The 25,946-nt window shown below is 46.5% G+C and overlaps 1 protein-coding gene across 2 annotated transcripts; it reads left to right on the forward strand.

The window, feature by feature from the left end:
- Nucleotides 1-5,691: 5,691 nt before the first annotated feature.
- Nucleotides 5,692-11,975, forward strand: KCNE3 (potassium channel, voltage gated subfamily E regulatory beta subunit 3). 2 transcript variants are annotated; one of them, XM_011996182.1, is made up of 3 exons: nucleotides 5,692-5,737; nucleotides 10,092-11,404; nucleotides 11,903-11,975. In XM_011996182.1, exon 2 carries the CDS (start codon nucleotides 10,132-10,134, stop codon nucleotides 10,441-10,443), a length of 312 nt encoding a protein of 103 aa, XP_011851572.1. In that variant the 5' UTR covers nucleotides 5,692-5,737; nucleotides 10,092-10,131; the 3' UTR covers nucleotides 10,444-11,404; nucleotides 11,903-11,975. The 2 variants fall into 2 exon arrangements, with proteins under 2 accessions (XP_011851572.1, XP_011851571.1); XM_011996181.1 differs by lacking the exon at nucleotides 5,692-5,737 and having other exon boundaries at nucleotides 9,690-11,404.
- The last annotated feature ends 13,971 nt before the right edge of the window (nucleotides 11,976-25,946 follow it).

Below are 25,946 nucleotides of genomic sequence, written 5' to 3' on the forward strand. Positions count from 1 at the left end.
CGGCTCCTGGAGATCGGCCTCATGCTGGGCTTGCTGAGGCCCAGCGGAGCGAGAGGCTTTCGGTCTCTGGTCCAGGAAGCAGGCGCTGCAGGGGACGGAAGGGTCGTAGCCCACAGCCAGGGGAGGCCAAGGAGCTGGGCGGAGGCACTCAAGGCCAGCCCCGGGAGAAGTGGGTGTGCTGGGGCCCGGGCGGGGCCGGGGGAGGGGACGCCTAGGGGAGGGAAAAGGGATCCGAGCGCGGGTGGGAGCCCAGAGCCAGAGAGCGCGCTGGGCGGTGCCGGGCACCCGCGGAGTGGAACCGGGCCGGTGGAATGCACAGGGTCGCAGCGCCTGGGCCATCCTCGGTCAGAGGCCAGCGAGCAAACGGGCGCCCCAGAACCTTGCTGAGAGGCAGGTAAGGCACCCACTGAGCTGGGAAGGCTGAGCTACAGTCGGAGGTGCAAGTGAGGGGTCTTCCCGCCTCCCTTCCAAGGGTCACGGGGCACTCTCCGTGAGAATGTGGAACCGATGGGGCGTGGGGCAGGGATGGGCGCTGCAAATACCGAGCAAGTCCTCCAGGATCCTCCCCGATCCTCCCGAGCGCAGTGATCGCAGAGCAGCATGTGGGAGTAGGGAGCTGGGCTCTGCGCGCCCCGTCTGGAAACCGTGGGGACTTGCGCCGTTAGTCCCAGCCCTCAAGACGGCGACAGGAAAAGTTCCTGCACACCCACAGGAGTGCAAGTGAACACCTGCGGCTGGCAGCCAGTGCACGCGCAGAAAAGACACTTCAGGACCCAGCACAGTCTCATTTGGCCGGGGCCACTGGCTCTGCGGAGCTGACTTGCCCATTCCCTCTACCACACTGTGTCCCTCACCCTGTCTGACCTAGTCCCGGGAAAGCTGGGGACTCCCAAAATCATTCTCTGCTGCCAGTAACATAGGTCGAGGCTGGGAGTCGGGAGACTTGAGTTCTAGTTTACAGGCTGTGTAAACCCGGGCAGTCACCCCTCAGCTCTGCGCCTTGCCCTCGCTTTTCCTGGGTCACCATTTGTAAAATGGGCCTCCTGCTCCTGTTGCCTGCATACCCCATGGGACAGAAGGAGAAAGGGGGATTGGACCTGGGAGTCTCTTATCTCGAAAATAAGTGAGTTTAGTCCTTGCACGAAAGCCCACCAAAGTATCCCCTCCTAAAATCCTCTCCCGACTCCCCACTAATTTGCATATAGGGAAACTGATACCCCAGGGGAGATGATTTACCTAAGGTTACAACAGAGACCAAACAGAATTAGAACCCAAGTTTCCTCAGTCCTAGCCCAGGGCTCTCTCCACTTCACCTACAAAGGCATATTGTAAACGTGTGAGCGCCTCCTTATTTCCTTGCATCCGTCCACTTTGTTCCTGATGGAGGAGACCCATGCTGGGGGCCTGGAAACTGCTTTCAGATTTTCTTGACTCCTTGAGATGGTAACCATCACCTTCTCCATCCCTCACTCACTCCATACCTCTCAAAGCACGTCCATAAATTTAATGTGCTAGTGATCAAAATACCTTCTGAGAGGGAAGAAAGACAAGAAACTCCATCTTATTGATGAGGAAAATGAGGCCTAGAGTGATAGTTACTCAACCAAAATGCATGACTAGACGTGTTGGCATAGTAGGGGCAGGAACCTAGGTCTCCTGATTCCCCCTCTGATGTGTTCTCCACCAGCTACAGGACTACAGAATGTTTCCCCTCAATGATAAAGGACTGCAGGGATGATCAGAGAGGGTGGGAAACAAGGAAGGCTTCTGGAGAAGGTGAGGTTCCTGGGAATCAAGAAGAATAAGAAGAACCTCCTGGTTGCGTCTGAGGCTAGGAGAGCTGGGGTGGGAAAGGAGACATAGAGATGGCTGTTCTTGATAATATGGGGGGAAAGGAAAGATATGGAGACAGGAAAGGAAACAGTGTGACCAGGCTGCCTGATAATTTTCTTGTATGTTTGCAATTTCTAAAACTTTCCCATCTCTTGTCTCCTCCAGTTCTCATGTGAGTTAGGCAGGGCAGGGATCATTATCCCCATCTTATAGATGAGGTTCAGAGGAAGTAAATGCAGTGTTCAAGGACACAGAGCCAAGCATACAGCCAAGATTAGAATCATGAAAGGAACACTTGAACGGCAAGATCACAGGCCGAAGGACCGGGGAGTTGGACTGTGTGTGTGTGTGCAGTGGGTGGGTGTATATAGCCACACCCTGGGTAGGTACACAGGGAAGAGGGTTGCAAAGCCATTGCTGGTGTTTTGAGGCCAAGAATGTTTGCCCTTTGGATTGAATGGGGTCCAGGTGCAGGGAGCATCTGGGCTTCCAAAGAAAGCTTAGAATTCCTCCTCCTGTGACTCACCCCACCTGACTGAGATGACTGCTTTTCTTTGAGCCATCCCTTCCCCAGACCAAATGAAATCTGTTTTGCCCTTCCCTGGAGGTTGCTTTTTAAATATTGTAAGCTGTTTTCATGAATGTATATGTGTGTGCCAGAGCAGAGGCATGCTCTTAGAGAAGAGGCATTGATTCATTTATTCTTGAATGCCTGCTAGGTATCAGGGCTGGGAAATAAAGAAATGTATGAGGCACAGGACCCTGCCCTCTTACCTCAAAGCACGGTTACACACACACACACACACACACACACAATTTCAATACAGCATAGTGCTCTAATAAGGCTTCGTGCAAAGCACTTTTGGGGAAAAACCAAGAGGGGAGACTAACTGGCTAGGGAGTGAGCAAGGAGGTGTCCCAGGAGAAGGTCTACAGAGATGAATTGGAGCTGGGTCTTGAAGGATGAGTAGGAGTTTGCCGGGCAGGTAAAAAGAGGAAGGGCATTCTTGTTTAAGAAAACAGCATGAGCAAAGGCAAGAGATGTGCAAGTGCAAGGAGTATTTGGAGTGGCCTGTAGTTCAGTGTCATGGGTGCAGGCCACTGAGAAGAGCTGTGGGGAGATGAGGCCAGTGTCAGAGTCACATTTCAAGGCACTTCAGTGGTAATCAGAAGAGTTTAGAGTCTGCCCTACTGGCAGAAGGGAACTTATAGTGGAAAGGTCTGTGGAGGGGAAGTCAAGATACTTGGTTTCTGGCTCCAACTCTGCCACTACTGGGCTGTGAGACTTTAAGCAGGTGATTGCCTTGGGGAGGAGGGTCTATTTTCCCACTGGTTGAATGAGGGGGTTGCACCAACAACATGATCATGAAGATCTCTTCCAGCTCAGATTCTATTCCTTTTCCTTCCAACTGGATGCTAGGGGCCACTCCTTCAACTCCTCTCCTACTCCACCAGCTCTCCAGTCCACAAGAGTGGTAAGACCACTGAGGGGACAGTGGCAAAACTGTACACCCCAGGAGCTGTCTTTGGATCACCTACCTGCTTTATGTGACTTTTTCTACCTGCCTCTCTGTACTTCATTTCCAGACACTGAAGACACTCATTCTGAGAGTAGCTGAAATGGAGCAATGGGAAAGAAAGACCCAAGGGTAGAGTTTCACTTTTCCCCCAGAGCAACCTGAATGAAAACCCCACTAAGATCCCCAGTTCATCCCTCAGATCACAGCTTTAGTCCCCAAGTAGGGGTTGGACAAGTGCAAGGCAAGTGCATTTTGTGAGAACCTGGTAATGTGTGGGAAATAGCAGGAACAGAGAGTGAACCTGGCTCATCTAGGGAATCAGGAGTAGGTCTGGAGCAGCAGGGTGCATGGGAGATGAGAGCATAAAGGAAGGCTACCTCCTCCTCCGAAGCTTACCAAGCTCCATCTCACTGGGTCCTTGACTAAGATTGGTGAGAATCTGTGGTGCACGAAAAGGCCATAGTAACAAAGTTAGAGGAGATGATGCCCCATGACACTAGGAGGCTGTGTCTGGTGTGATGTGAAGCTTAGATGTGAGGAAACACTGCCATTTGTAGTGGAAAGAGCACCTGAACAGTACCCCCAAACACCTGGGTTCTTGTCTGAGTGCTGCCATTTATGGGCCATGTCATTTTGGACTAGTCACTTCTCCCTTCTGAGCCTCAGTTCCCTCATCTACGAAATGGAGGGTTGGCCTGGAATCTAGATTCTAGAAGATCCTTAAAGTCCCTGTCAGCTTGGCCATCTGCTCACCCTCTTTCCTCACTGGCCTATCTTCTATTTCAAGGCAAGACCTCTCCAGGGCAGGAGCTCTGTCTTCCCCATCCAAGGATCTTGGTAATCAGGGACTCTCCTGGACAGGGAAGCCAAGGAACTCAGAAACAGTGGCAAAACTCCCCTGTTCCTGACTGCGAGTCCCCAGCTTGAGCCCCAGAGGCAGTCCCAGAGCCCCATAGAGAACCAACCTGTGCCTTCATCAGCTTTCTGCCTCTCCTAATTCAGACAGGAGGCCCTTGCACCCAGGCCCTCCCTCCCACACAAACCCAGCACCCAGAGGTGTGGAACTATGGCCTCTTTCCTCCTCCTGTCAGAATCACAAACATCCTAGTCTATCCAGAGAGGCCCTGAGGTGTGAAAGGTCTCATGAATCTTTATTCCCCTCACGGAACACTGCCTCAAAGCCCCCCGCTGACCTCCACACTGTCCCCTTCTCCCACTTTCTGCAGAGTCTATCTCCTCCTCAGGCTGGATCATCCTGGCAGGTGAGCTGTGAAGAGGAAAAATGAGTAAATCCCTCAGTTTGGCTTGGCTGGGATATCAGATGTAAGTCAGTCCCAGGGCTCAGAAGCATCTTAACCTGTGAGGAAAAGGTCCACAGCCTTCTCTATCTTGGGATTTGAGAAGCTCTAGAAATCCCCCAAAATGCTTCTCCCATCAGCCTGTCTAACTTCCCATGGTTTCACAGCTTGGTTTCATGATTCAAATCATCACAGGACATTAGAACCAACTGGGACCCCTTCATTTTACAGATGCAGACAGAAGCTGAGGCACAGAAAAGGGAAGTCTTATGTCCAAAGTCACACAAGGAGCAGCTGAGCCGGGACAACCCCCTATGTTTCCATTTCCTTCACCGTAAAGTAAGGGCATATAGCCTAGATGGGCTCTGAAGGCCCTTCCAGCCTCTGCTCTACAAAATACAACCACCGCCATCTGTGCAGTGTCTAGTGCCAAGCACTACATGATGTTCTTTAATTTTCACAACAAAGCTCTGCTACAGATAGTGCTCATTCTGTGACCGTGTTCATATCCTGTCTATCTGAATAGATTGGGTGGTAACACATCATTTGTTCCTGTGTAAAATATCAACGCAGCTGCCATTCTCCCACTCATGTCTGTTCCCTTGGCATTCTAAAAGGCCCTTGCTAAGGTAACCCTTAGGAAAGGGAATGTTTTAGGCTGCACCATCAGCTGGTCCCTGAGTGTGAGTCCACATGTTAAATAGATTTCTCATGATGTCACCCAATGAAGACACTAAGTCTGGAGTTGGGGGACAGCAATCAGAGGCCCTTTGGTCACTGCACAGTTCCTTTAACTGCAACCCTAGGCTGGCCTGACCCAGCTGCTGCAGGAAGGGGAGGGGCTGTGGGAGGGGGTCAGAGCCCACAGCAGGACTATTGCACAATCCTTGGGGCCTGGCCTTGGGCAATCCACCCTGGTTCCTTCCTTTTCTGCTTTCTAGCTCTGGGCTTTCCCAGCTCCGAAGTCAATACTGAGATCTCAGATGTGTCCAGAGACATCCTGAAGAGGCTCGGGGGTTGAGGAGCCTTAGTGTGTCCACAAAGAGCCTCCTGAAACTGACTGAGAGCCAGCGAATTTGCCAGCTGGTGAGTCTTCCAGATTGAGATTTCCCTCCCTCTCCCTGTCAGTTAAAACCCCTTTCCGATGATACGTAAGAAAACTGAATGGTAACTGCCCTGCCCTGGGATTGGAGCTCGGGACGACTAGGAGCTTTCACCTTCACAGTATGTGCTGCGTCCATTCTTTTTTTTTAAACCTATGTATACATATTTGCTTCTTGAAAATAAAAAGTTTTTAATCCTCTTCTATATAATACAAGTGTATACTCATAGCAAGCCTTGAAGGAGGAGGCCAAGGATGATCATTTTTCTTTTCTTTTTTCTTTTTTTTTTTTTTATACAGAGGTCTTGCTCTGCTGCCCCGGCTGGAGTGCAGTGGCATGATCTCGGCTCACTGCAACCTCCGCCTCCCAAGTTCAAGCGGTTCTCCTGCCTCAGCCTCCTGAGCAGCTGGAAATACAGGCATGTGCCTGGCTAATTTTTGTATTTTTAGTAGAGATGGGGTTTCTCCATGTTGGCTAGGCTGGTCTTGAACTCCTGACCTCAGGTGACCCGCCCACCTCAGCCTCCCAAAGTACTGGGATTAAAGGAGTGAGCCACCGCACCTGGCCTATTTTTTTAAATTGTGCTTAAAACACACACACACACACACACACACACACACACACACAAATGTACCATCTTAGTCATTCTTGAGTATACACTCAGTAGTGTTAGCTAGATTCACCTTGTTGTGCAGCAGATCTCCAGAACCTTTTCATCTTGCAAAACTGGAACTCTATACCTACCATACAACAACTCTATGGTCATCTCTTGGTAGATGAGGAAACCGAAGCCCAACCAGGGAAAGGAACTTATTTCCTTCAGAGTAGGCTCCTCCAGACACTTACACTGTTTGTTTGTTGTCTACCTGTGAAATTGCCTGAGGCTCCTTCCTCCTTCAACCCTTACTTGGCCATTTCATCCTCGGGTCTCACATCTGTCTCTACCCCCACTTCCCCACTTTGTTATCCTCTCTGCCCCAACTCGTGACTCAGCATCTTGCACTAAACTATTTCAAGACTCTTGTAGCTGGGCTCACTGCCTCAATTCCAGCTCCCTCCAGTCCACATGACAGTCAGAGTATCCTTTCCAGGCACAGATCTGACCATTTTATCTTCCCTAGCTACAGAATAAAGTTCCAACTCTACAGAGTGGCACTCAAGGCTGCCCATGATCTGGCTCCTATCTCTCCTGTCCCACATCCTATGCTATTCTTCTACACATCTTACACTTCAACCTCTTTATGCTACTTTCCATTCTTCTAAACATGTACACACTTTGTTGCGCCTTTGCTCATGTTGCCTTCCTTTGTCTTCTCTGCCTCTTAAAAATCCTTCAAGGTCCAACTCAAATGCCTCCATCACTGTGGACACTCTCTAAGCCCTGATCAGTATCCATTACTTATTCCTTTTAGCCTTAGTAGCTCCTGGCTTGTCCCCTGCATTGTATCAGAGCAGAGCCCTTGGATCTGGGCGAAGGCACTGGATCTGAGCCACCCCGAGCTCCCATCACAGGGCCTGGCCTATATTGGTGATAACTATCTGGATGATTTTTTGAGTTATTTATTTCCTCATGCTGCTCCTACTTGCTATTGGCAGACACGAGGGAAGAAGCAGCCACAGATCTTTTGCCTGACACATGGGGTAGTAGATGAGAACGTATGTCTCCTGGATCTTAACTCAGTGAGCTCTTGTTCTTCTCCCCTCCTCCATCCAGACAGGACAGCACAAGTACTAGATGGCAGAGGGCCCCAAAGGCCTTGCATAAAATGCTGCCCAGTCCTGGCTAATTGCGTTCATAGAGCCACTGATGAATATTTATCATGGTCAGAATGATCATATCTTCCAGGGAAGAGATCTTATGGTTAATAATCACATTAGTTAACTTTAGTTTGTTAACAGTTCTGCCCATATGATGGAGGACTGAATGCTTGGCCCATAGAGAATTCCTTAAAGTGGACATCTTTACTAGAAACTACTGAGAGAAGGATAACACCCATTCAGTCTTAGGGCAGTCCCCTAGAAAAAGGGAATGCCCAGCCAGTCGCAGGGTAGTGCCCTGGGAAAGGAGAACACCCAGTCTCAGGGTAGTCCTCCAGATTGGAGGAAGAGACATAGCCCTGCTGACCAGGCGCATGTGGCCTGATGATATCCTTATCAAAAACAAGAGGATAGCCACATATTGCCTTACATGTTAAGTGTTGGGGGAAGGGAAGGCTGTGATGATAAAGGTGGTGTAGTGTGGCTGAGGGGTGGGGAGCACTGAACGGAGGCTTCCCTAAAGGAAGTGAGTGTGGGGCCTTGTTTACAGGGAATGACATATGGTTTTTCAGAGACAAGGATGCAAGTCTGTTTTAAGATGTTCTTTCTGACTGGGCACAGTGGCTCACGCCTGTAATCCCAGCACTTTGAGAGGCTGAGGCAGGTGGATCATGAGGTCAGGAGATCAAGACCATCCTGGCTAACACGGTGAAACCACATCTCTACTAAAAATACAAAAAAATTAGCCAGGCATGGTGGCGGGCGCCTGTAGTCCCAGCTACTTGGGGAGGCTGAGGCAGGAGAATGGCGTGAACCCGGGAGGCAGAGCTTGCAGTGAGCTGAGATCGCGCTACTGCACTCCAGCCTGGGCGACGAGCGAGACTCCATCTCAAAAAAAATAAATAAATAAAATAAAATAAAAAAGGTTATTTCTATATTATAGACTAAGGATCTCTGAGAAGAAGGAAAAGGAACATTTATAATCACTTAGTATATGCCAGGTACATAATGACTTTATTTCAGGAGACAAGATAGTTGGCGTGCTTGTGTCTTCTTTTTGTGGGCAGGTAAACCCCAAGCCAGACTGAGAACTCCTTTCACTCTCCCGCCCTCAGGCCCAAGCTGTTCTTCTCTTCTCCAGTGCCTACAGTGGTTGCCAACCTGTTCCCATTTCCCTGACCACCTCCTTTCCAACAGAATTTCTGCAAATAGCTAGGAATATCTAGTCTTTGGGACACAGGATGCTTGAGAGGTCAAATGATCCAGCTTCTGGCCTCTAGGTAGGATGAAATTTAAACCATCCCCAGGCATCTTCCAAAAAGGTGTACCCATGGAGTCTTTTTTTTTCTTTTGAGACAAAGTCACACTCTGTGGCCCAAGCTAGAATACAGCAGCTCTATCTTGGCTCACTGCAACCTCCACCTTCTGGGTCCAAGCGATTCTCCTGCCTCAGCCTCCCAAGTAGCTGGGATTACAAGTGCTCACCACCACGCCCAGCTAATTTTTGTATTTTTAGTAGAGATGGGGTTTTACCATGTTGGTAAGGCTGGTCTCCAACTCCTGACCTCAAGTGATCCACCCGCCTCAGCCTCCCAAAGTGCTGGGATTACAGGCGTGAGCCACTGTGCCCAGCCTGTCTGTGGAGTCTATAAAGAGAACTGTGCTGAAGGAGAGTTGTGATGAATGTCTTCTTATGGTGCCACACAGTCCTGCTGAGAGCTAGCTTGGAAGTGGAAGCAGCTCTAAGCTAGCCACAAGGAGCAGGGCTTTCTGTCTTGGCTCTACCTCCAATATTCTGTGATCATGGACAAGCCACTTATTCTCTCAAGGCCTCAGTTTCCCTGTGTGTAAAATGGCAAGAGTTACATTAAATAATCCTTAAGGTCCTTCTAACCTAAAGTTCAGTGATTTATAGAATCTAAAGAAATGAGAGATTAGTGTGGGTTCTGATGGTCGGGGAAGGCTTTATTCTACAATTATTTATTGAGTACTTACCGAGTGCTGTCATAAGTGATTGCATATAGCAGTCAGTAAAACAAATATAGGCCCTGCCTTTATTATTTAGTATGTGGTCTAGTGGAAAAGACAAACATGTAATCAAGTAACCAGAATAAGCTATTGTATTAGTCCATTTTCATACTGCCATGAAGGAATACCCGAGCCTGGGCAGTTTATAAAGAAAAAGAGGTTTAATGCACTCACAGTTCCACATGGCTGGGGAGGCCTCACAATCACGGCAGAAGGCAAAGGAGGAGCAAAGGCACATCTTACATGGTGGCAGGCAAGAGAGCAGGTGCAGGGGAACTGCCCTTTATAAAACCATCAGATCTCTTGAGACTTATTTACTGTCATGAGAACAGCATGGGAAAAACCCACCCCCATGATTCAGTTACTTCCTACTGGGTCCCTCCCATGACACATGGGGATTATGGGAGCTATGATTCCAGATGAGATTTGGGTAAGGACACAGCCAAACCATATCAGCCATGATGCTAGGATTTTACTGGGATCTGAAGGGAAGAGGTCATTTGAGCTCCAGGTGACAGAGCCATCCCCTCTCTCTTTTCTCTTGCCAACAGAGCTTCTACCGAGTCTTCCCCCACCTCAATCCCTGTTGCTATGGAGACTACCAATGGAACTGAGACTTGGTATGAGAGCCTACATGCCGTGCTGAAGGCTTTAAATGCCACTCTTCACAGCAATTTGCTCTGCCGGCCAGGGCCAGGGCTGGGGCCAGACAACCAGACTGAAGAGCGACCGGCCAGCCTACCTGGCCGTGATGACAACTCCTACATGTACATTCTCTTTGTCATGTTTCTATTTGCTGTCACTGTGGGCAGCCTCATCCTGGGATATACCCGCTCCCGCAAAGTGGACAAGCGTAGTGACCCCTATCATGTGTATATCAAGAACCGTGTGTCTATGATCTAACACGAGAGGGCTGGAATGGTGGAAGACCAAGACACCTGCAGATTGCGTGTGGGGCCTCCAGAACTCTGCTGTGGACTGCATCAGGTCTCAGTGTCCCTATCTGTAAGAGCAACAAGAAACAGGGCTAAGGGAGGTCATCACTGGGGTGGGAGAAGAGGGGCTGGTAGACCGAAGCCTTGTGCATAAGGATTTTTTCCCAGGAAAAGATAGACTTTATAAACAGTGGGAGTCCATGAACAAACATATAAAAGTAGCAACAGATAATGACCAATAACTGGTTCAGTGGCTGGAGTACTGGGGACCTGAAGGTTGGAGAAAGGAGAAGTTGTAGCAGAGGGAAATGAGACAGGAAGATGCTCTGGGGACACATTTTTTATGTGTTATCTTCAAAAGCCATGAGAAGCAGTGATGATTATCCCATATCACAGATATGATTTACCACCACCATCCTGCCACCACTCCCACTCGCACTCCCATAAAGAAAGCAGGGCAAGTGCTGTGCCGCCCATTTGGGCCTGAGTAGTGCCATGATTGGAACCCAGGAACTCTGGTCTCCTTGCCTAGTGCTTTTCAAAACTCTGTGCCACACAGGAGTGGATCCAGGCCTGAAGGTCATACAATTCTGGGGACTCTCTTTAAGAAAAAGAATTCTAAAATATCTTACTTTTGCAAACATTATGCAAATATACTGCCACATTCATATGTTGCTAGGGCTCCTACTAGGACCTTAAGAAGGAGCTCATGTGAGTCAGGACCCTGAATGTTAGGCCTTGTTAGCTCTATGGTTCATATGCTTCTTGAACCAAGTCACAGGGTACTTCCCAGCCACATTGCCAGTCAACAGGACTAAACTACCTCCAAAGCAGCCTCTTCAGTTTTGAGTTCTGTGAGAAATGTTTTCCTTTTCTTTTTCTTTTTCTTTTTTTTTGAGACAGTCTCCCTATGTCACCCAGGCTGCAGTGCAGCAACCCAGTCTTGGCTTACTGCAACCCCCACCTCCCAGGTTCAAGCAATTATCCTGCCTCAGCCACCTGAGTAGCTGGGATTACAGATTCCTGTCACCACACCCAGCTAATTTATATATATATATATATATATATATATTTTTTTTTTAAAGTAGAGGCAGGGTTTCACCATGTTGTTGCCCAGGCTCGTCTCGAACTCCTGGCCTCAAGTGATCTGCCCATCTCGGTCTCCCAAAGTGCTGGGATTACAGGTGTGAGCCACCACGACTATCTGTGAGTTTTCTGAGGTCATATTGAATCTGCTTCTAAAAGACTGATATTGCCAAGGTGGGCGGATCACCTGAGGTCAGGAGTTCGAGACCAGCCTGGCCAACATGGTGAAACCCCGTCTACTAAAAATATACAAAAATTAGCCAGGCCTGGTGGCGGATGCCTGTATTCCCAGCTACTTGGGAGGCTGAGGCAGGAGAATTGTTTGAACCCGGGAGGCGGAGGTTGCAGTGAGCCAAGATTGCACCACTGCACTCCAGCCTGGGCGACAGAGCAAGGCTCTGTCTCAAAAAAAAAAAAAAAAAGACAAGACAAGACAAGACTGATATCACACCTAAAATATTATTATATTAAAAGAAGCAGAGTATGAGACGTAGGTACATGGTCCAGTAGGAAGAGAAGCAGCCCTGATTCTACCACTTAAGGTGGTATATGATCTTAGGCTGGACACTTCTATCTCTCATCCGTTTTCCTCTTCAACATAATGAAATAGACTTGAAAGTCTCTAAGGCTCTATCAGTTCTGACATTCTAGGCTTCATATACATTAAGTGGAGCCATATGTAATCACTGTGTAGGTTAGAAACAGCTGAGTATTGTAGTTTCATATATGGTTCCAGCTAATACATGCGATGTGGCTGGTGAATACTTCTGAATTCAGAAACTATCCCAAATCTCAGCTAGAACCATCCACTGTTCTGTTTGTCCAGTTTCAACTTAAGGGATCTCCATGTGGTCCCCAGAAGTACCCATTGAAACATGCATATTTGTGTATAGCAGAACTCTGAAATAATATTTTGATAGTAGTTATCTCTGAGGAATTGAATTATGGGTGATTTTCCCTTTCCACATTATAAATTTATGTAATATTTGACTGACTTGACCATAAGTATGTTACTTATATAATAAAAGGAAAAAAGGTACTTCCATTTTGAAAAAATAAAAATAAAAGCCTTTGGGTTCTTGAATGGAGATCATGGGCCACATTTGCTGCCATGTGCGGTTATGTTGATGCTCTGCAAACCTGTGCTGAGCCCTGTTGCTCAAACCCTTCCTCATCTCTTCTTGAGGGAGAAGATGGAGACTTCCTCAAGGAGATGTGACATATGGGAAGACAACAGATTGAGAAATTTACAGCTGATAGGACTTTAGACACCACCCAGCCCAAACTTCCAAATAAAATATGGGACGCAAGTGGGTGTAAGAATGAATGGTCAGGTGATGAATGCCATAAGGATTTTGAGAAATGAAATTGACTAGGAGGAGTCAGAGAGAGGTAGAACTTGAACTGGGCTTTGAAAGCTAGGACAGAGCTAAATGGGCAGAGTGAATGAAGGGAACAAGATCAGGGAAGCCTGGAGGCAGATGTCAGGGAGCTCCTTCCTGATGAGGGCAGGTAGGCTGGGGAGACAGCAGGAAGCAGGCCTCCTGGGGCTACTCTATGACTTCAGTGTCCCCAGTGGAGAAGGCTCCCCTTCACACAGTCCTCACACTCCATGGGCTTACTCATAAAATACAAATTATTTCGGTTGCAAGTTACAGGCACCTGATGTATATTAGCATAAGTACAGAAGGGAATTTCTGAAGTGTATGGGGTAGTTCACAAGTTTAAAGAAGGAGCTACAGACACCAGGGCAACTCCAGGGATCTCAGGGCCTGGAACAACGGATCTGCCTGAATTCACAAACTAAGAGCTCAGTATGTTTCCTTAAACACACCCAGGTTGGACTAAATAAAATTATAGGATTTGAAGGGAGTAAAATTTAAACATTCTAATATCCTACGGTGGCCGGGCACAGTGGCTCAAGCCTGTAATCCCAACAGTTTGGGAGGCGAGGCAGGTGAATCACTTGAGGTCAGGAGTTCGATCCAGCCTGATCAACATGGTGAAACCCCATCTCTTCTAAAAAAAAAAAACAAAATTAGCCAGATTTGGTGGTGCACACCTGTAATCCCAGTTACTTGGGAGGCTAAGGCAAGAGAATCTCTTGAACACAGGAGGCAGAGGTTGCAGTGAGCCAAGATCATGCCATTGCACTCCAGCCTGGGCAACAAGAGTGAAACTCAATCTCAAAATATATATATATATATATATCTCCTATGGCATAGTCACTCCACGCAGCCCTCCCTCCAACCCTGTTGTCTGGGAGCCTGTCCTGCAACCGCTTGTAAGTCAAAGCCGGTAGGAGCTTTAGCCTCACAGGTTCTGCCCTCTGCTGGCCAAATCCTGACACTTCGCCTTAAGCCCTCAAAGCAAAACCAATCAATTCAACAGGTATTATTGAGTGCCTTTATGTGCCAAGCATTCACCTAGGCACACTTGGAATGCATAAGTAAACAAAAACATCCCAGAAGTCCCTGCACTAATACTTAAGAGCATTTACTCCATGCAAAGCATTGGTCTAAGCGTTTTATACACTTGAACTCATTTAGCTTTTAAAATCCTCATAACAACCCTATGCAGTAAGTAGGTATTCCTTACAAGTACTTCCATAGAGCCCAGTTGTTTTTGACCTAGCACCTTCATGTACTTTCAGCCCAATTTAGGTCCCATGGTATACACAGCCTGGAGCATGGATCTGAACAGTCCCCGGAAATGAATGAGAAAGTGATTTGGGAAAAGGATGGCAGAGTACTGACACCTGTGGTCTGAAGTTGGGTTTCCTGGAAACAGATCTTGAGACAGTCTTTTTTTTTTTTTTTTTGAGACAGGGTCTCACTCTGTGGCTCAGGCTGGAGTGCAGTGGCCTAATCAGGGTTCACTGCAGCTTCGATTTCCTAGGCTCAAGCGATCTTCCCACATCAGTTTCCCAAGTAGCTAGGACTACAGTCATGTTCCGTCCCATCCAGCTAATATTTTATTTTAGTAGAGATGAGGTCTCACTATTTTCCCAGGCTGGTCTCAAACTCCTGGGCTCAAGCAATCCTCCCGCCTCAGCCTCCTAAAGGGCTGAGATTATGGACGTGAGCCACCACACCTGGCCATCCGACAGACATTGATGGGAAGTGTTTTTCAGGAAAAACCTGCAAGGGAGAGAGTGGAGTAGACAGGAAAGGGAAAGTACCATACAAAGTGTGTCTCGGTCACATCTAGCCTTAGCCTGATCCACAGGGAACTGTTATATATGGGGGCATAAGTCCCACAGCAGAATTACACTCCCTTGAGACAAGGCAGCTGGCCTTTTGTATCCCCAAAGCAGTCAGTCATTGGTTGTGGGCCACCCTGGCAGGGAAGGGGGACAAGAAGGTTTTGAGGAGGTTCCCATCAGCTGTGGGGAAGGCAGCAGCTGTGAGCTACTGCAGAATAGAGCAGTGGAAGAAAGATAAGCAAAGGAGTGCTCTTGGTTGGAGATTAGCAATAGCCTCGTTCCTTGGAAAGGTTCTGAAGCTCTTTTTTCATCACAGAATTGGCCCCACCTTTTGTGACCTTATTTTGCTACCCTATATCAGTCATTGGCTGCTAGTTGCTACAGGGGTACTTACTCTCCCAGGGCATGCTCATATTTGACTCAGGCCAAATCTCTGGGGATGGGGACAGCTCTAGGCTGATGACGGCAGCCTAGCGAAGGGGGCTCTGGGGCCCCATCAGCATCCATGATAGCTGTGCTGTTGGGGAAACGAAAGTAGAAGCAGAGTGTCACATCTTGGGAGCTCCTTCTAGTTTAAGAGACAAGAAGCACACACCAAATAATGAACAAAAATAGGACAATACCAAATAGAACTAAGTAGGAAACAGTATCATTAAGCATCAAAAAGTGTGGGGGACAGATACTAATGTGGTGGTCAAGAAGAGGAGAGGACATCGGGCACAGTGGCTCACTCCTGTAATCCCAACACTTTGAGAGGCCAAGACAGGCAGATCACTTCAGGTCAGGATTTCAAGGCCAGCCAGGTGAAATCTCCTCTCTACTAAAAAAAAAAAAAAAAAAAAGGTACAAAAATTAGCTGGGTGTGGTGATGTGTGCCTGTAATCCCAGCAACTCAGGAGGCTGAGGCAGGAGAATCACTTGAACCCAGAAGGCAGAGGTTGCAGTGAGCTGAGATGGCGCCACTGTACTCTAGCCTGGGTGACAGAGCAAGACTCTGTCTCAAAAAACAAAAACCAAAAAACAACAACAAACAAAAGGGTGGGTGGAGGGGGAGAGGGAAGTTCATGCATGTTTCTGGGAAGAAGTAGAATTTGTAGTGGAATATGAAGAACTGGTAGGATTTGGTTAGAAAGTCCAATGTAAGGCCAGGCACAGTAGCTCACTCCTGTAATCCCAGTACTCTGGGAGGCTGAGGTGGGTGGGTCACCTGAGCCTGGAAAGTCAAGTGGCTGCAGTGAACTGTGATAATGCCCCTGCACTCCAGCTCTCAAAAAGTAAGTAAATAAATAAATAAATAAAATAAAAAATGAAGGTCCAGTATAGTATGAGCCAAGCTCAGTGTTCAAAGTAGGTGGATGGCTTTGCCCTACTCAAACATTCAGAGACTGAGGATAGCAACTGCCATTTTCAACATGTAGCTTCCAAGGTCACTCATTGTCAAAGCATTTTCTGGTTAGTGAGAAAAAAGACAAAATAGAATTCCAGGGCCAGGGATTTACTCTCAAGAAAGCAAGGCAAAAGCTGCGTACATCTCTTCTGCTTAGCTCCATTGACGAGGGCTTAAACAACATGGCCACAAACTGGCTGCAAGGGGAGCTGGCAAATGAGGTGCCTATCTGAGTAGTCAAGTCCCAGCTAAACATCTATCACTGTGGAATAAGGAGAGAATTATTTTTGGTGGACAGCCCCAGAAATCTGCATCCCACCCTCCCCACTCTCCCCAACAGGCTCCTGTCTTCACCACACCCTCCTAACTCTCCCCCGAAGGATTAGTTAAGATAAAAACATTTATAACCCTGCTGGGAAGGAAGAAGTGCTGTTACTCTGATTAGATCATGTTTTGGAGGGAGGGGGTGAAGACGGGAGCCTTTTGAGTATAACTTAGCCTATCCTGGGAGTGTGACTTTTGCTCTTTTTTTTTTTTTTTTTTTTCTGGCACAGGTGAGTCTGGTCTCTCCTGTCATTGGAATAATATCCAAGATTTCGGTTTAGGCATAGGAGAAACAGACAAAGCAAGGCTTTCAGCCAACCACAGCCAACCTTGTATAGAAAAGGAATCTTGTTTCAGGTGCTGCTAAGAAACCAAGAACATTATTTCCCTGGGTGAAATGAGAGAACGATCTGTGACAGTGGTTGAACTCTGAGGGAGAATGAGCTCCTGGGAACAAGAAAAGCAGAAATTCATGAACAGGAAAGAAAAATTAATATTTTATGAACAACTGAATTCCTCATTGCACCCAGGGAGCTGACTCACCAAGGTTACAGCTCGTTCTTGGGGCGGCTCACAACCAATGAGGGGCTGATACAGGGATCCAAAGGTCTGAGTCCATCACCGATTTGGGGCAACTCTGAGGGGCCATCTTAGCTCCGGAATTCCCCAGAGGATTAGCTGAGGCTTCAGTGACAACCACCTTGTGAGTTAGCTTCTTCCTCTGCCCACTCCTGCTTTCTCATTTCCTATTTCCCAAGAATACTTCCCCCAACAACCTTCTGCATGCAATTCTCCATCTCAGTCTGTTTCCAAGAGAATCAATACTTCCTCAAGAACTGTGCCCTAACATGGAGTTCATTCCAAAGTCAGTACCAGTAATAATAGAGCAATGGGATGATAGAATGTAGATGAGGTAGTTAGTGGTTCTAGCAAACTAAAAAGACAAGGCAGTGAGAGACAGCAGTGTAGGAAACAGCCAGCTCTATTCATTGAAAACGAACTAGCCACTAGAGGGCCCAGCACTACAGGTTTACAGCTCTGCTGCCACTTTTTAGAGCACAGAATTTTACCCTTCATCTGGCAGACATCCAGCATAATTGTCCACACAGCTGGGAACATTGTTGGCCATGCTTCCTTCTCTTTTACCTAATCTGGAGACACCAGTGTCCTGGCCTGTTCCGATACCCTAGCACCAAGCCCCCATGCCATTACATATAAGCCTATTCCCATAAAGAAAGGCTTCCAACGCCGGTTTTTCTACCCACTGTTCTCATTGTTCCAAGGGACTCTGAAGATGTGAAACGTGAAATCCAAATAGTTGGTTGTGACCATTCTCACCTAGGAATGGAGAGAATCAGCAACATATTGTCTAGTCCTGCCACTTTCTCTACCCCCGTCATCCCCCCACCCACCAATTTGTAATAAAGACACATAGACTTAGATGCAAAATACAGTAGCCAAGGGAGAAAGGGGATATCAGAACCTTCTCAGAAGATGAAAAAGTTTGAGAACATTGTGTAATTGAGTGAATTAATGAGTTATTTCTACCATGGATTTATTTAAAGACTCAAAGGAAATTTTCTTCTGCACCCTCTTTGGAAGGACAGTCCTTTGCAGGTTGGGGGATTTCCCTTACCTCAGGAGGAAAATATTGGGAGGTCTCTGTTTCCAAAGTATAAATTCCTCAAGGATCAGAGTTAGATTGTCTGTGAGAGGGAAAACTCTGAGGGTTAAAGGGACAAGAGCTGGATTCTACAAGACCAGGAGGATGGAGGGATGGTGGAAATCAGCCCATGAACTCTCCCCCATTGCCCTCCTAGTATCTCTGGCAGTGATGACTACAAAGACTCCTGGGGGATAATTACCACACCATAGCTTTGGGACCATACAGGAGTTCTGGGTGGCCAGGTTTACAATGGAAGGAGTAAATGTCTTATGCAAGTGGGCCAGATACCTCTGGCTGCTCCACACCTGCTTGGACAATGAGCATCTTCAACACAACTGCAATGGACCGAGATTGTCCCCCAGGTTTTCTGGATTGGGTAAGCCCTGGGGTTTTTGCATCCCCACAAAGTCTCTGAAATTAGATGTTCCACAAACCCAGCAGGTGGGGGTGAAGCTAAATTTAATTGGATTTGAATTAGATAAAAATTTGATTTGATTCAGCAAGGAGTAAAGAAATCTAATGTTCTTCTACTTGCTATTGAGCAAATTAAATGGGTTACAATATTGGGAGTTCTGATATCGCAATAGCAAACCTAGCCTGGCCCGGTTAATAAAAGAATAGTAATACTCTATTGAGGGGTTGCCATGTGTTAGGCAGTGCATTCTTTCATTTAATCCTCACAATATACCTATGAGGTAGACTGAGACTTAGAGAAGTCAAGTGCGTTGCCCAAGGTCACATGGTTAGTAAATGGCAAACCAAGTTTGTCAGACTCCATGTCTAACTTCTACAGCCATTCATTCCCTGTTGTCTAGCCATTCATTCACTGATATCTAATCCATCATTTACTAATCTGTTTAGCCAGATATGCATTCAGACAGTAAACAGAATTAAGTTATTCTGTTCCTTAAACAATGAGACAGATCTAGTTGGAGTTTAAAGAACAAAAGAATCTTAGAATCACAGAATGTTTGCACTGGCAGCTGGTCTAGTGGGAAGAGCAAAGCTTTAGAACCAGGTGGACTAGATTGGAATCTTGGCTCTGCTATTCATTCTGTATGTGATCTTGAGCAATTTATTTAACCTAATTATCAGCTTCCATATCTGTATATCACAAATATATGTACATTCTCACTAGACTAATATGAAGAGTAGAGATAATGTCACATGGAACCAGTGCAAAAATGCAAGTCCCAGCACAAAATGAAAATGCTGGCACTTTGTTCAAAAATTACCAAGAATTTAAAGATGGTGACAGCAGAGTATTAAACCAAGTGTGGGGGCCCTTCTGAGCATAGGCCATGGTGGCACATCCACAGCCTGGCACAGAGTGGGTCTGCAATAAATTGTAGTCCTTTTCTCTCTAGATCACTGATTATAACCGTCTCCTTTTGTAGATGAGGAAACTGGAGTTCAAAGAAAAGCTTAAAAATGCAAATTAGGGCTGGGCGCGGTGGCTCACACCTATAATCCCAGCACTTTGGGAGGCCAAGGTGGGTGGATCATGAGGTCAGGAGTTCAAGACCAGCCTGGCCAACCTGGTGAAACACCATCTCTATTAAAAATTTAAAAATTAGCCAAGTGTGGTGGCACGTGCCTGTCATCCCAGCTACTTGGGAGGCTAAGACAGGAGAATCACTTGAACCCAGGAGGCGGAGGTTGCAGTAAGAATTACTTGAACCCGGGAGGTGGAGGTTGCAGTGAGCTGAGTTCACCCCACTGCACTCCAGCCTGGGCAATAGAGCAAGACTCCGTCTTGCGGGGGGTGGGGAAACGCAACTTAGTACCAGAGCCAAGACCACAACCAGACCTCCTTTGTTCCCAGCCAGCGGTCTTTACCCAGCATTTCCAAAGCAGGTTCTATATGATGATAATAGATATTCCATATATAAAAGTTTCCATCAACCAGCAAGTTTATAAAACACTGGATTAGGGTTAAACAGACATCTTTTGCAGAACTCTTCAGAACACTTTTATGTGCAACAGGAATCTCCAAGACAGGGATATAATATGGAACATTGCACAAAAGTATTTGACGTGGAACCCTTTTTCAGGAGCATATTAAGTATCTCTCAGAACTCTTTCAGAAATGCCACTCTAAACACTGCCCCAGGGTGATGGAAGTTTCCATGGGTTTTGATCTGTAGGGTGTGGTTGTTTTTATACTAAATTAGAAGCAAATATATTCTTCCCACTAGTCCTTTCTGTCAGCATCCCTGTCCCAGCTGACTTGTGAGCCTGAGGATATAACGATAATGAAAACCAGACTTCAGGAAAAGCATACTTGTCTAGAGTCACCCAGCTGCATCCATAAGGCAGATGCAATATGCCTCTCTCCCAAGAGTAGAACACAGAGACAAAACATACACTAGGATCCCAAAATTCTTTCCATTCTGGGTAATTGGCTCACAGACACCACATTGCAAAAGTAATAGCTAAAGTCCCCTATAAAGTCACATAAGCAGCTAGGAAATCAGGATTCTCATCTTGGAGCCTTCATTTATTAGCTGTTTGACTTAAATTGATCAATTCATCTGCTCATCACTTTACTTTTATCGAATACCTTCTGGCATCAAATTAAATTAATTTCTCCCTTTGTCAAACTACCATTGTTTCATCCACAGCACTCTCCCCCCAGGACTTTGAGAATCTCTGTGGAACGTAGTTTGAAAATCAGCAGGTTGGATGATTACTATAGATCATCTAGTCTATATGGATGGATGAAATCTATATGGAATCTATATGGAAAGGAACTATAGTTTCTTTCAGCTATAATAGTCTGTGATTCAAATTTATATACAGTTTTGCAACCCATTGCCTCTGCTTATTAACCAAGGACCCTAGTTCCCTGAGAAATGTACCTCTTAATTTCTGAGAGGCCTGGAGAGTGATTCTCACATGCTGAACTGAGAGGCCAGGTGACTTGGACACTTCTGGAGTTCCCAGTACATAGCATCTATTATATGGAATGCATGAAGGGGAAGAAACTCCATCATGATATACTTTGTCACATGGGTTTCTAATGGGTAATATTTATGCCCTTTGACTCACAGAACTTTCAGTAAAGCAGCTCTTCTATATTTTGCTGATTCCTTCCTAACCCCACTTTCCCTCTACAAATTCCTAAGCCTGAGCTGCAGCAAGGCCAAGAAACAAATCTGCATGACAAACCTAATGTTAAATGTTGGCTCATTCGTCCTTGATTTTGAAGATTCTATTGCTGGACCCATGTTGCCTATCTCCTCACTTTCCTTAAGATGAGTTCTCTCCCACGAGAGACCCAAAGCCCTCACGAAAAATGGACTTTGGGTGAGTTGGGCCTACTAGGTCGAATATGCCCAAATGGGTCCTCCAGGAAGCAGATGCCAAAATGGAGTGAGAAGTGCCAGAAATGTACTGGGGGAGAATGCCTGTGTGGGAGCAGGAGTAGATGAGGGAGCCTCAGATGGTGATGCAGATCTGACACCAGTGAAAAAAAGAGGGAAGGAAGAAGGACTGGGCAGGAGGAGCCTCAGGTTTCAATGCAGCTCTGAGAAAGCCTCAGCCAGGCTGATGAGGAGCCCCAGAGCAGAGACTGCCCATTACAGGAGCCCCATGTTGGGCAGGAATGGCCTGGCTTTCATACGTCTGCAGAGCTTGGTCAGTGGCAGGGAGAAGGCCAGGGTGAGCATGACCGGCGTGTAAACACCAAAGGTGCTGCTGCCTGAGGCCGGCCACTAACTGCTCTCCTCCCTGCAGGCTCCCTGTGGGAGACCTGAGCAGCTCACTCACGGTCAAATACCCACGCCTGTGTGAATTCCAAAAGTAGACATAATTTAAGCTCAAACGGAGCCCTGTATGTACATTTATTACAATTTTGTGTTGAGTGTACAAAAAGCGTAGCACTTGGCACAGCAGCAGCCCCACCCTCACCAGTGGAACAATCGAAGCGAAAAGGGCTAGTCTGGGAAGGTTTCAGGTAAACAGGTGAGTTTTTCTTACCATGATTGTCAACAGCAGCCTCCATTGTAGATTAACACTGTGTCAAGCTTAGTACAGAGAGAACAATTCTCAGGGAGCTTCAGTTTGCAATAAAATATTCCTCACATGAGGCGCTCAGAGCAGACTTTTGAAGAGTTTACATGTCAATCACTGGATGCTCCAAGGAGGGAGGAGCTTCTTATTAGAACTGGCCCTGGAGGCTACCAGAGAGACCTTGAAACTGATCTGGCAGCCAAGTGGGTGGTGCAAGGACACACTCCACCCCTGGGACCCTGCCAGCCAAGCTGTAGGATTTGTTGAGAGGCAGGCCCAACACCTGTTGTGGCTGCTGGATGAGAGTCAAAATTTAAGGAGAAAAGACAGAAGAGGAAGGAACTGGAAAAGAAGAATTTGTAGCTAGAAGAGGAAAGACAGCATGCTTTCCAGAACCGTCTCAGAATTCATCCCAGGCTAATCACCTGCCAAAAAAGAGATAGTGTCAGTGGTAGAAAGAACACTGAAGATGACACTTAAGCTCTGCCGCTAACTCCCCGGCTGACCTCTGTCACTCAATGCCCCTCTGGGCCTGTGCTCCTTGGCTGTAATCTGCTGAGCTATGCCAGACACCTAAAATTCTTCCATTTGAACAGTCTAGGATTCAAACAAGCTTCCTTAAAATAATCTTGGAAGAACCTAGTATGAAATGGGCAGAGGGGGGAGGATAAAAAAGAATTTCCTGTGAACCCAGGAGCAATAATATCATATAACATAATATAACATAATAAGCTAACCTAATCATAGCAAGCATTACAACAGGTGGGGGAATCTGGGAATGGGAGCCAGTAATATCTCTAAAGTAGAGGTAATTTCATGATCAAGACATCCAGTGCATTGAAACGTGACGCTGTTCTATCTTTATAGAGTGTGCAGATGGTTGGGAAGGAAATTAGTTCCACCTGTCAGCTGATTCTAAAAGATCTGAGCTTCATATACATTCCATCAACACATGAACTCCTGATGTCACTAAAGCAAAGAGATGGAATGGTCTCTGTCCTTTCCTGAATGCTCTTCCAGTTTTCTCTCATAAAAGTCATTTCTACTCCCCTTTAAATCTGCATTCACAGTTTGTTTTCACTTAGATAAGAATGCTGGGAGGGGAAAGCATACCGTTTTTTTTCCCCCCAGTCCTACTATTTTAGGATTCTAGCAACAACAGGGTTGCATACTCCCTTCTTGTTTATTTCTTTCGTTGAGCTAAGAAGATGCCACAGATAAAAAACCAAAACGAAATGAAAAACTGCAGTCAAGAGAAGAACAAAATTAGCAGCCAATCAGGAAAAGGCTGTACAATCCCCAAGCCTTTAGATACTTTATCCTCTAGGCTGGGCCCTCCCAGAGAGGATCGAGTTTTCTCCTGGGGTTTCTTTTTGAATTAAGCACCACTGAGGGCTACGGTCCAGAAACACAAACTCTTAACCTCGTCCCTGGTAGACAAACAGGTCTAGGGAGATTAAATAACCTGCAGGGAGAGAGTCCTCTGGGATCCATGGGAGACCAGACTGAAGCAAAGAAAAAAGGGACTATGGTATCAGTGAGGACACAGGAGCAGCCACAGGAGGGCTGTGCTGCCTAAATAAATAATGGCATGTTTGGCAGCAGACCCAATTCTCAGACAGACCTGGGGCTGACAGGTAGGCTGTCTGCTAACATACACTCACCCTTTGGATCTCAGCTTCAATGTTATTTCCTCTGGGAAGCAGGGTGCCACACACAGTTGTACTGGTTGCCTGCTGCACAGAAAACACATTCCAGAGTTATATGTTTTTATAAAAATGTCCCGGGAGTTGGTGTTTTAAGGAAAGAGCACTCTTTTTTCTCTGATTCACAAAAAGGTGCTGGACTGGCAGTGACCTTGCTAAGAATCCTTTCCTAATTCTTATCAGAACAGGTTTAGTGCCCCTCCTATCTGTTCCAGAAGGACTCCGTCTACCATGGTATTTACCACGCGTTATTCTAATTGCCTTTTTACTAGTGTATACACAGTCTAGATTATCAGCTTTGTGAGTCAGAGGCTGTGTCTCGTTTGACACTCTGGGCCCCAGAACAGTGCCTGGCCCTAGCACAGGTTCAATGGTATTTGTTGAATGAATAAGCAACATATTCTGAGCCATTCCAATGCTCTTGCCCAAGTGGACAGAGAGCTTGTCATAATAGAGTACTAGTCATGTCCAGGGTTTGAGTCTTTGTTCTACCTCTAACTTACTACATGAGTTGGCAAGTCACTTCACCCTGGTATTCTTGATGTAAAATAGGGATAACCCTACCCTGTCCACCTCAGAGGGTCATTATGAGGAGTAGTTTAGAAGTATTACTAGGTAAACTTATGAAAATACTGAACACATGGGAAGTATAGGCCATTCCAGGAAACTTGGACTACAAGGGGTCCAGGACCAGGAGTGACCTTACATCTAAACATAGTTAAGTAGTCACCTCTGGCAGAAAACTAAAGATTTCTAGGCCAGGCAATACTTTTTTGGTTGCTATGGGTAGAAACCTCAAAATGTCAAAAGACACATTTATTGTTTCCTATAGGTAAGGGTAAATTTAAAGCTGGACCTCCAGGACAACTGGAAATAGGCACAATAATGCCACAAGGTAGATTGCATTCTTGTCCTCTCCCCTGTCCCCACCCCACCACACTCCATCTGTCTCTTCTTTCTGGAAGTCAGCCCACCAACTACAGACTGGCTTCCTCCACATAGCAAGGGATGTGGCTACTGACACCTCCTGGCTCCATCTCACACTTTTGCCATCTGAGGGGGACTGAGCCCCTCCCCTTATCTCTAATTTGCAAAATTTCTCTTTGGCCCTGGCTAGAAGATACATATTCATCCCTGTGCCAAGGGTGAGAGATTCTATGATTTCCAGCTCCTACTGGAACTACATAGTTGAAGTGGGGGATCAGTGTTCAAAAAGAAGGGAGGTACTGTTCTAAGAAAGGCTGGGTACTAGGATTTCCACTACAATTTTCTAAAGATCATCCCCCTACTGAGACCTGCCATTAGCAACATTAGCAATCAGTTAGCTTTGGTTTGGGCTCTGCTCCTCTAGCGCCATTCTTTCATATACCCTGAGTTCCTTATAATAGAAGGAAGGGAACAGAAGGTGCCAAGTATAGGAGAGGGACAAGCAAATAAGTAAATACAGTCTGCTTTCCTCTGCAGACCTGCAATAAATAACCAGAGAAGTGAGCCATGTGTCTAGAAAAATTCGTTCCCTTCCTAGGATTGATGGCAAGTGATGTCACCTGCTCAATGTCAGGTCCTAAATTCCTCTGTGCTTTGGCCAGGTTATGGCTTGACAGCAATGTTTCTGAACTACGTGTCTGACCACTTTCACTTTTTGTACTGTAGCATTCCCTTCTTGTCTCCTTTTAAGTAGTCCAACTCACAAATCTTATAAATGGACAAGCCAGAGTCCCAGAGAGGGAAAATTTATTATCCAACATCATACACTAAAAGGGAGTTCATGGTCAAGCCAAGATCAGATTCTAGGTCATCTGACATGTGTTTTTTTCAATTATACCATCCTTTGTTTTTCTGCATGTTTATAACCTGAGAGATGTAGTTCACCTCTTACTGTCACCTTCTTCTGGTTCTTTTGTCTTTCTGGGTCACTTTTTAAGAGGACTTCTCAAAGTCAGCTTCACTATACTCCTATTTAGTCACCTCTGAATCCCAGTGAGTTAGCTACTGTCTTATCCTCCGCTATCAGGAATGAAATTCCAATACCAGAGACCCCATCCTACTGATGCAGTATTCTTTTCACTGCTCTTTAGCAGGA

Source organism: Mandrillus leucophaeus, unplaced genomic scaffold (assembly GCF_000951045.1).
Source record: "Mandrillus leucophaeus isolate KB7577 unplaced genomic scaffold, Mleu.le_1.0 Scaffold504, whole genome shotgun sequence".
Taxonomy (NCBI): domain Eukaryota; kingdom Metazoa; phylum Chordata; class Mammalia; order Primates; family Cercopithecidae; genus Mandrillus; species Mandrillus leucophaeus.

What these genes read in the sequence shown, in the direction of transcription:
- KCNE3 (XM_011996182.1), top strand. Translation starts at nt 10,132, where the DNA reads ATGGAGACTACCAATGGAACTGAGACTTGGTATGAGAGCCTACATGCC.